This window comes from Lagenorhynchus albirostris, chromosome 7 (assembly GCF_949774975.1).
Source record: "Lagenorhynchus albirostris chromosome 7, mLagAlb1.1, whole genome shotgun sequence".
NCBI lineage: Eukaryota > Metazoa > Chordata > Mammalia > Artiodactyla > Delphinidae > Lagenorhynchus > Lagenorhynchus albirostris.
The window spans coordinates 44,938,935-44,950,545 of record NC_083101.1 but is presented as its reverse complement, the minus strand read 5'-3'; the positions used below and the strand labels follow the sequence as shown (position 1 = coordinate 44,950,545).

The 11,611-nt window shown below is 35.7% G+C and overlaps 1 protein-coding gene across 2 annotated transcripts in view; it reads right to left on the bottom strand.

Moving 5' to 3' along the window:
* Positions 1–1,887: 1,887 nt before the first annotated feature.
* CARNMT1 (carnosine N-methyltransferase 1) overlaps positions 1,888–11,611 on the bottom strand; it is a 40,163-nt gene continuing 30,439 nt past the window's right edge. The window contains exons 7-8 of one of the 2 annotated variants that reach the window (XM_060154966.1): positions 6,116–6,219; positions 1,888–5,409 (exon numbers count right to left, since the gene is read on the bottom strand). In XM_060154966.1, coding sequence (XP_060010949.1) covers positions 5,308–5,409; positions 6,116–6,219 — 206 coding nt within the window. In that variant the 3' untranslated portion in view covers positions 1,888–5,307. The remainder of the gene's footprint in view (positions 5,410–6,115; positions 6,220–11,611) is intronic. The other variant, XM_060154967.1, reaches the window with a different exon arrangement.

Sequence of the window (11,611 nt, the reverse complement as noted above, 5' to 3'; positions counted from 1 at the left end):
TTTTCTTCTTTCTCTGCACACATGGTAATTTTTGATTGGATACCAGATATTATGAGTTTTATTTTGTTGGGTGCTTTTTTTTCCTCTGGCTTGGGTATGTAGTTATCTCACACACATGCACTGATCAGTTCTCTACAGATTACTCCAGGGGCACTGTCCTCAGATGTCCAATGTTCTCTCTGTGTGCAACTCTTTCCTCTCAGGAACTCTGTCCTACACAAGGTAACAACAGCTCACTGCCAGTGGAATCTGAAGCCTGTGATGCTGTGCGATAACAAAAACAAGACGCAAACCCAACTCAAGTTCTTCTAAGATTGACTCAACCTCCCATGCCTGCCTGAGAGGCATAAATTTACACTAAGGCACAAATACTCTTTACCTCAGGTTCTGTTTTTTTCTACACAGTAAGTGGAATTCAATATTATGAGACTCAGGAAAAAAAAAAAAAAAAAGCCCTAGTCAGCCGATGAAGCAATTAATGGAACTAGACTCAGAGTTGACCCAGATATTGGGATTATCAGTTAGGGACTAAAATATCTATAATATATTAAAGGATATAGTAAAAAAGGTGGACAACATGCACTGATACACAGGGAATTTCAGCAGAGATGAAAACTACAAAAAAGAGATAAATGGAAATGCTAGAAATAAAAAACATAATATCAGAGATAAAATTTCTTTCAACAGTTTCATTAGTAGAATGGACAAAGATGAGGAAAGACTCAAGGAACTTGAAGATAGGTAAAAGGAAACTATTCAGTTTGAAACACACGGAAAATTTTTTTTAAAAAAGTGTAAAAAACAAAACAAAAACTAAGAAACCACCAAAAACAGAGCATCCAGGAATTGTGGGAAAAATGACAAGACAATCTGATGTACATGTAATAGAAGCCCCAGAAGCAAGAAGCAAGAGACAGCAAGGCAGAAGAAATATTTGAAGAGATAACGGCAAAGAACATTACAGAAATAGTAACAAAATATCAAACCACAGATCCAACAAATGGGGTCCAATGGGCTGCTGCTGGTCAGCCTCAGTGCCAGCTACGTAAAACCAAAAGCAGATGTGGTCAGTCTTCAGAGGCCAGAACTCAGAACAGTCCTCATGACTCTGGCCAATCCTCCGCTTAATGAACCTTACTACGTTTTTACTAACTTTTGGGTCTGGTCTGCCAGGTGAGAGCCTACAGACTGGCAGATTAAAGACACCTCTCTTTGTCCCTTAAACTTAGGCAAATTGCTCAGCCTCCCTCGTAGTTAAAAGAATAAATATTAAAATTAGATACTTATATTGACAAAATATGGAAAGCTTAGCAATATCTAGTACTGGCCAGGAATGGATGCAAAGTTATTCTCAAACGCTGGATGGAATGTAAATTGGTAGTCTCTTGAAAGGCAACTTGACTGAAAGTGCACATACACACCCAATGATCCCACTTCTAAACAGCTACTGAAGAGAAATAAACATATGAGGCATGTACTACTAGCATGTTTGTGAAAATGAGGGTAACCCTCCATTAAATTTTACTTGTGCCCTCTGTCCCATTACCTACCATTATATTTCTTTACACTTCCCACCAAGCTTTTGGAATCTATACTTACACCTGTCATCTTTGATTTTTTTCCCTAAGATTGCACTGAAACTTTTTCAAAGGGTCACCATAAATATTAAAGGTAATGTCCTGTTACCAATCTTCATCTTTTTCTATCACTATACAACAGTCAACACAGATAGAAATCACATTTACTTGTCCACCATATGCTTTCACATATTCACATACAGGCATACCTCAGAGACACTGCAGACTTGGTTCCAGACCATTGCAATAAAGCTAATATCGCAATAAAGTGAGTCACACAAATATTCTGGTTTCCCAGGACATCTGAAAGTTATGTTTATACTGTCGTTTATTAAGTGTGCAGTAGCATTATGTCTTTAAAAAATGTACATACCTTAATTTAAAAATGCCATCATCATCTGAACCTTCAGCAAGTCATAATCTCTTTGCAATGGTAACATCAAAGATCACTGTTCACAGATGACCACAACAAATACAATAATGGAAAAGTTTGAAATATTGCAAGAATTACCAAAATGTGACACGAAGACATGAAATGAGCGAATATTGTTGGAAAAATGGTGCCGACAGACTTGCTCAACACAAGGGTTATCACAAACCTTCGATTTGTAAAAAATGCACTATTTGCAAAGCACAATAAAATGAGGTACGCCTGTATAATATTTCACAGATAGCACATACGATCTCATAAAAACCCACTGAAATAGGTGATATCAATCCTGTCTTATAGATGAGGAAACAAACTCGGAGCACCTTGCCCAAGATCACAAATAATAATTCAGGAAAAGTATCTAAGTGAAAGTTAAGTGCTCATCCTACTAATGGCTGGTCCTGGAATTTTCTTCTACTGGTTCCTTTACAATTCTTGGTTGATTATTTAACAAAACCAAAGACCAAGATTAATTAGTATGAGGCCCAGCATACGCAGAAACCAAGTGATCATATTAGAAGCATATAAAAATAGGCTAATCCAAGGGTTCAAAAGTATTATGTGTTCAATTAAAATTCCCATGTCTATGGTTATGAGTAATTTAGATGGAAACAACCAAGCAAATATTATTTCATAGCAATTGGCAGACTTTAATATTCAAGAAAAATTAAGTCCATCATACACATTAAAAATATAGGAAATTTCATGCAGACATGAAGCTTCCGATTAAGCCTTTGTGGCAACTTTTAGAATGAGAGTTACATATAAATACAGTACATTTTACAGTTCCCAAACTTCATAATTTTATACTGTGATTTATACAGCTTCTCTTTATATTTTACATATCCCATCTTGCTCACTTGATTAATATACCCTAGCCTGCATTGCTTCAGATTATGTAAATTTAATAAAAAACAACAACAAAAGCAAGCACAGTGACCTATCTGCTCCCACTTGATGAAAATGAATGAAAACATTTGTGTATAGAGTTATTTAAGAAAAATGTTTTAAACTTTAAGGCTTACACACTTTAGTAGCTATTTATACACATAAGAAATACAAAATTAAATCCTCCAGTGACACCTCTATTATTGATTGATACCACAATTTTCAAGTTTAGAATATATTAACTACAAAAGCTATAAGAAAAAGAGTGATGCAAATTTGTGAAGTACGTTTAAAAAACAGTATTCATAATATGAGGGAGAAATTAGAAACAAATGAAATGATTTCAGAATTAACTAAAATATAAGCTATAATTTAGAAATATAAGTAACATTATTAAAGAATAAAACCTGATAGCAAAAATTTTAAGTAATAATGCCAACCCATTGGTGTCAACCTGTTTTTCCCTCTGAGAAAACCAAGATCGTTTGTTTTGATACAAGTTGTAAAAAAGTGAATATTAATCAGTGAATAAAAAGCATTTCTAAATTACAAACAGCATGATTCCTTTCCTTTCAATGGCTTTTTTAAAATACTTATGCTCCTTTTAAGTTTCTTTCTTTAAAAGAAAATAATAAATTTGGGGGCTTTTTCCCCTTGCAATTAAGTTCAAGTTCATCCATGTGGTAGGTAAGGAGAATTCCCACTAAGTGAATATCTGCCAAGTACTGAGGAACACAAAAAAGAGAAACAGTTTTTCAGAAATACTCAACAGGTTACATACACGTGTCCATAACTTGACAAATCAAATTAACTTCACGGAATCCTTCACTGCATCATGGGCATAAAGGCCACAGGAGCTCCTGTAGTGTATGCAGAAAAGGTCCTACTGGTAAGATGCCAAATCGCGTAGTGACTCCCCCGCACCTAACTGACAGTAAAGGTCTAAAGATTTCTAAGTAAGTTTTCCTATGAAAACATGACATTTATGCTACCAGCACATTATTGAGATTAAGTCTATCTAATCCAAATTGCCACAGAGGTCACTTAATATCATCACAATCATCTGTGAAAATATTCAATATTACTTCCTTTTCTCCAAGAAAAGGTTAAATTAGTCATCTCTACTTATCAAGCTACTGGAAAACAGGATAATAAACATTAAAAAAATACAAAGGAAAACTCCCTCCAATAAAGATCCGCTAGAGGTAGAAATTTAAAGCAGCATATATACTGTTTTAGCTACAGCTATCAGGGAACAAAATTGGTATTAATCTGAAATTATATTAATGGCTGCTTCTTACAATATTAAAGACACAGTCCATGGGCAGTAATTTATCCCTAAATTTCATAATCAAAATTTCTCCACATTAATACTATCATGACAGTTTTTACTAGTATATAATTGTTTTAACGGAAAAAAAAGTGCTTGCTTTTGTAATTCATGTAACCTAAAGAAAAGACATTATTGTAAACATCTCACTGACAAACTCTGTATTCATTTATAGTTTGAAATCATACATTTCAAATGGGCAGATTTTATTCTTATGTCCCCAGTTTCCGAGCAGTACCTTTAATAAAGGCTTTTGTGCCTCACTTAGAATGCTGAGATCTCATACATTTCAGAGTGATCCATGATGAGTATGCTTTCAAAAAGCGTTCAATTTAGTGTGTCCAAAAGACTTAATTTCTCAGTTATTTAAAATGCATTTTACTGGCCTGTGATCCTATGAATTCAGCACTTCATAAAAATGAAATGTTTGATGCTAACTATAAAGTCAGTTGAGCTAGAAAATAAAATCAAATAATCTGAATGATAAAAGAATAGATGCACATTTTACGTATAGATTCCTTAGGTCCAAAGTAAACAAAATTCCCAATTCCAGATGTTGAAAGTGACAGAGGATCCTTAGACTTTTTAAAAAATAGCATGTGCAATGCATACAAAAGAACAAAAAAGGAGATTATTATGGACTTCAATACTATTAGTCATTCATATGGCAGACTTGCAATGGACAGCTTCATGAAGACACTGGAGACAAAGTTTTTTCTACTGAAAGATAATTCTGGGCTTCAAGGAAAATGTATACTTGAAGACATTTCCTCCATTTTTACTTGTGTAGTACAAATATGCATGGCATAGTATGTTTCTGAAAAAGCAATAGACATATTAAGAAAATAGACGCTATTTCTTAATTTTGTTAGGAATAAGAAGGCACCACTGACTTGAGGTTGTGTCCTGTCATTGTGATAGTTGACTTTGAGTTGTTTATTTCAGCATCTGCTATTATTAAACTTTTTTCCTTGTGATACCACTTGAGATTGTGTCCTGTCATTGTAATAGTTGACTTTGAGTTGTTTATTTCAGCATCTGCTATTATTAAACTTTTTTCCTTGTGATACCACTTGAGACCGTTATTGTGGTTTACGGACCACAAACAAGACACATTCATAGTAGTACTTCATCATGGAGAGATCATTCACAGTATATGTTGACAAGACAGATTCTTTTTCCACCTGAAATGCAAACAATAATCATAATGATGATGATGATGACAACCATGGTGCTATTTTAAACATATTCTGTATATTAATTCATTTATTACACACAAGTACCCCCTAAGATTGGCACTATTAGTAATCCCACTTTACCAACAACAGTTTTGCTCAAGGTCACACCACTAGTAAGTGGTGGAACTGGAATTCACACTCAAGAAGTCTAATTCCAGAGCTTGAACTCTAAACTACTATAATATGTTGCTTTTCTTTATCTTTAAGAACAAACCTGTTATTTACTTTTTAAATGAATCAAATGCTTCTAAATAAACATACAACTAAAACACAATAGTCAAAGTATCATGAAACCTTATAATCACATGATAAGGAAAGACTGAACAGTACAAAAGTACATACAGTTAACAATATCCCTCTTACACCTGCCCTCCCACCCTGTCTACCTGGTACTTTTCAGTCTACAAAGGCCAATATTATAATGGTCAGCTACCACTTATTGAAAGGTGATTACACCAGAGATTACAGTTTTCCATTTACATACATATTATCTCAAATCCTTATAGTTCTAAAAGCTAAGTATTATTATTTTCACTTTATGGGTGAGAAAACAAAGAGGTTAAGAGGTAAAGCCAGTAACTACCATAACATCACCATTCCTGTTTAAGTGCTTTGGAAGTTAAATTTTGGCAATACTTCATTCCATCCTTACCTCTACCTGGAATCCATACTGCAGGACAACGTTTTTTATATCCTCATAGCTCAATTCTATGGAAAGTTCATTTGCCAAATTTTCAAAGTGGTATAGCAGAGGACCTATGGTTTAAAGATACTATGAATGAACTACTTAAATATAAACATGCACTAGTAGCCGTTTAAACTGAACTCCAAGTTGAGAAATAAGTTGGGTAGAGGATGAAACGTAAAAAGGAGAGGTAAAGAACCATTACATTTGCCAAGGACAAGTATCCAGACCACTGAAACTTTGGCCAAGTAACTGCCATTTGAGTGCTGGGCCTACATTCATGGGGAGCGAGACCCTCTGGTATAACCGCCTTGCACTGTGATTCTCCACATCATGGGCCTTACACCTGTAACTCTTAAGGTCCTGAAGGAGTAGCTGAATCACAGAATGCCTAGTCCCCAAAATGCAAGGGTATACTGTAATTATAATTCCATAAGTAAATGCAAAACTGCAGTTACAAACTGAGTATCGTGTGAAAACAGAGAAGAGTCCTCAAGCCAGACTGGGAAGGAAAAATGCAGGGGTAAGGGGGGTTGGAGAGTTATAGGCTGGGCTTCCTAGAAGGAAAAGGTGATACGAGAGCTGGCTTTTTTTTTTTTCCCCCTTCTTTATTGGCAGCACCTCGTGGCTTGCAGGATCTTAGTTCCCTGACCAGGGATTGAACCCGCGCTACCGCAGTGAAAGCACTGAGTCCTAATCACTTGACTGCCTTGTGCTGGCTTTTTAAGAGCACAGTTCATATCCCAGCTCTAACACCAACTAATTGTGTGCCTATGAACAAGTCACTAACTCTGTCCCATCTGTAACATGACTTGAAGGTGAGATAACACACCTGGCATATTGTAGGCACTAAGTTCATCAAAGCTATAACAACTTCTTAAAATGACATTCCCCCTGTACTATTCTCTCACTCCAGATATCCAAGGAACTATCACCTGACTCAAACCAAATTTTCCAATCTTTCAGTCTCACATTTTGCCCAATCTATCGGCTTTATCCAGGTAACATTATCATTCCAAAGTTATACTAAAGGATTAATCTAGACAATCGTCTCTGCACCTTTCATTGGGTTAATTATAAACCCTGAGACCAACTCACCACCCACACCCCATCCCCACTGCTCATACCATGTGCTAATAATCACAAGAGATAAAAGTAACAAGACAAAGTTTCTGCTCCCAAATTGCTCACCACTCTGTGGAACATACTTACTTAGGGTTAAAAGGTTTTTCTTCTTCTCTTTTTTATTGTACATAAACCACTAGAAAAAAATAACTATAATTTATATATTAGTGCTCTTTTCAAAAGATAACAATGACTCCCCACCAAACTACTCACTCTATCAAGCTTCAATTCCTTTTAGCTGGATTAGTACTAGTAAAAATGAAAGATGCTACCATTTACTGAGCACCTATTGTAACCAAGATCATCCCAAAGCTTTTGAAGCCTTTTATTAAAGAACGCAGAGCCTCATAGCAAAGTCTTTCCAGCTCTAAAGCATATGCTGTTCCTTCTCTATTATTTTAAGAACCTCCAACAATATTGTTTTATTATATCTACATAAACACATTCCTAGGCCAGATTTTACTTCTGCGTATGTTTTATTCCATTACAAGCTATATGTCTTAGGTTTCTTTTGAATCCACCATAATGCCCAGCATAGCACTGAATGTACAGTTAAGCATCTGTAACTTTACCACCCAAAGACAGCCATTACAATTGCGCTGTATTTTTCAGTCTCCTATCACAAATGGGACTTCAACAAATAGCTCTGTGTATATTTCAGATTCTCCCTTACAAAGACATTCCTTGAAGTGAAATTTCCAGGTCAAAGAGACCTGGGGGCGCAGCGGTTAAGAATCCGCCTGCCAATGCAGGGAACACGGTTCGATCCCTAGTCTCGGAAGATTGCACAGGCCGCGGAGCAACTAAGACCATGCGCCACAACTACTGAGCTTGCACTCTAGAGTTCATGAGCCACAACTACTGAGCCTGCGTGCCACAACTACTGAAGCCCACGCACCTAGAGCCCGTGCTCTGCAACAAGAGAGGCCACTGCAATGAGAAGCCTGTGCACTGCAATGAAGAGTAGCCCCCGCTCACCGCAACTAGAGCAAACCCAAGCGTAGCAACGAAGACCCAATGCAGCCAAAACTAAATTTATTAAATAAATAAATAAAATAAAACAAAGAGAATAAACATTTTTACTGACTTGATTCAAACTGCCAAAATGCTTTCCAAAGGAGAAAATAACAGTTTTCACTCACAATTGCAATGGTAAGTACTTGTTTTAACACCTTACTTAGGAAGGGGTGGGAATACAATGGTACAGTCACTCTGGAAAACTGGTTGGCAGTTTCTTGTAAAGTTTTACATACATGCACCACATATGACCCAGTAATTCCACCAGTAGGTACTTATCCAAGAGAAATGAAAACTTGTGGCTATAAGATTTGTACTCAAGTGTTTATAGCAACTTTATTCATAATCATAATTTGGGAACAACCCATATGTCCATCAACCAGTGAAAGAATAAAAAATGTAGTATATCCATACAGTGAAATATTACTCAGCAATAAAAAAGAAAAAAGCTACTGGTATATGCAACAAAATGGATGAATTTCAAAAGCATTATGCTAAGCGAAGAAAGCCAGACACAAAAAGCAACTTACTGTATGATTCTATTTATATGGTATTCTGGAAAAGGGAGAACTATAGTAACATAAAACAGAGAACTGCCAGGTATTAAGGATGAGAAAACTGACTACAAAGGGGCACAAGAGACCTTTTGGGGACGATAGAAATGTTCCCTATCTTGACAGAGGTAACAGTTACATGATTATCCAGCTCTCAAAATGCATCAAACTGTACACTTAAAAAAAAAAAAGGGTGAATTTGTTATGTCAACTATACCCCTCCCAAATCTAACTTAAAAAGAAAAAACACAATAAGTATTTGCTAAATTGGCAAGAGGAAAACAACAGGCCAGACGTGATTTCATCTGCATTTCCTTGAGGCTGAGCAGTTTTTCACATTTATTACCTGGTCGCTCATTCTTTAAATGAATGTTTACCAAGCACCTAGCAAATACCTGGCACTGGATATATAAAGATGAATAAAACACTGCCACACTCCTCAAGGAGTTCTTTATTTTCTCAACTCGCGTGTCTCTTCACATTTTTTAATGGAAATAACAGAAGAAGCAAAGAAATATTTTTTCCTTGACCATAAGTATAAAGCAAGCTCAGTAAGAGAAAGCTAAAATAACATGAAATTTCATAAAAATAAAATCAAACCAATGAGTAATCCTAACACTCAGAGATAACCACTTGAAAACTTAATGTATCTCCTCGCAGTCTTTCCCTGATGCATTAGCATGAGACATTACGTATATAGTTTTGCATCTTACACTTCATTCGGAACATTTCACTATTTTACTGATTATTTCTGGAGAATGGTTTTACTATGTGGCTATCCTATGACTATCCATTCCATTACTGTTAGAAATGTAGGTTCAGTCTAAGTTTTCACTCAGTGAGTATGTCCATTAATTGGTCTTTAGTCTTCACCCATATCTAATTATTTCGCTCTGACAGACTTCTACAAGTATAATTAACCTAACACATGTACGTAATACTGAATGCAATTATGTAATAGGTTAGATGGCAAGGCAAATATTTGAGGCTTTGTGGGCCACATACAATCTCAACCACACATTCTTATTTGTGTGTCCCCCTACCCCAACGCTTTAAAAAATGTAAAAAATACTCTTAGCTGGTGGGCCATAAATAGGCGGCTGGCTAAATTTGGCCTGTGGGCAATAGTTTGCCAAACCCTGACCAGTGTATGAATTGTTAAGATTTTATCATACATTATCAAAATGTTTTCTTCTTGAATAAAGTTTTATTACTATACTCCCACTAGCAGTACATAAGCACACCCTATCTCACTGTACCTTATCTAAACATCAAGCAAAAAATTTAAAAATCTACTGAATATGATACGTGAAAAATGGCATCTCATGTATATTTATTTGATTAGCAATGAAGGTGAACATTTTTCCCCCTGTATACAGGTCATTTACATTTACTCTTTTATAACATACATTTATGTTGTCTGTCTATTTCACTTCTGAGTAGGTTTCTCTTAAAGACTTTTACTTTTTTTTCCCTTTCCAATTTTTTTCTAATTAAAAACATAGAGCTCATTGCAAAAATACAAAAACATATAAAGGAACTTCTGCTTCCTGTAAAGGCAGGTTAGGTTATTCAGACCAATGTTTCTACTGAAAACAACTAAAATTGGCATATATAATTTATTTTTTTAAATCTTAAAAATAAAGAATACATGGCAAGTTACTAAGAAACTACCAGGAGCCCAGAGGATTAACCAGAGGTAAAGCTAGATGCCATTTTTTTTACCCTGAGTGTATCTGACTATCCATATGAAATGGGCCTGCAATTTAACAAACTCTTTTGGCCAGGGTGATAAAAAGACAAAACTCTGAGCCTACTCAAGGTAGGTCTGACAGATCACCCAACATTATATTTGGAATCTTACAGGCTATCTTCTTCTTCTTTTTTTTTTTTAATTTTTTTTAAAACATCTTTATTGGAGTATAATTGCTTTGCAATGCTGTGTTAGTTTCTGCTGTATAACAAAGTGAATCAGTTATACATATATAACCCCATATCCCCTCCTTCTTGCGTCTCCCTCCCACCCTCCCTATCCCACACCTCTAGGTGGTCACAAAGCACCGAGCTGATCTCCCTGTGCTATGCGGCTGCTTCCCACTAGCTATCTGTTTTGCATTTGGGAGTGTATATATGTCCATGCCACTCTCTCACTTTGTCTTATGGGCTATCTTTAAGGTAAGAAATAAGTAAACTGAATTCTATCCTTTAACCTGGGGGTGGGGGGGAAGGAGGTTGCAAGAAAAGCTGACCTAGTGCTTACTAAACAAGAGGGAAAAAGAGAAAAAAAATAATTTTGGAGAGATATTGTAAATCATGCTTTAGCCCTAGGGTAGATTTTCAGCTTAATTTTACATAACATGAGTGGTCCAATGAACCTCAAGTCCAGGTTTTAGTTTAATATTTAATTTTAATTTAATTTAGAATTTAATATTCTGTTGTTTTTCTGATAAAGTTCCAATCTTCTCCCAGAAGCAAATGCACATTCCTTTGGAGAAAAAACCCTTTAATGTAGGTCTCCAGAAATCTCCAAAAGTAACTTCTCAAGGGCAATGAGCAATAAATAAATGGTTAAGGTCCACAGCCCAGGGAAACAAAGAACCATAAGCAAGAACCAGCAGGAACAGGAGAAAGCAGAGACTCACCTGCAAAGACTTGAGATATTACAATTATTGGACAAAATACACTCAGTATTTTCAAAGAAATAAAAGACTATCTTGAAAATATATTCAGAAAATAGAAGATTCTTAAATGACATAGACCAAAACAC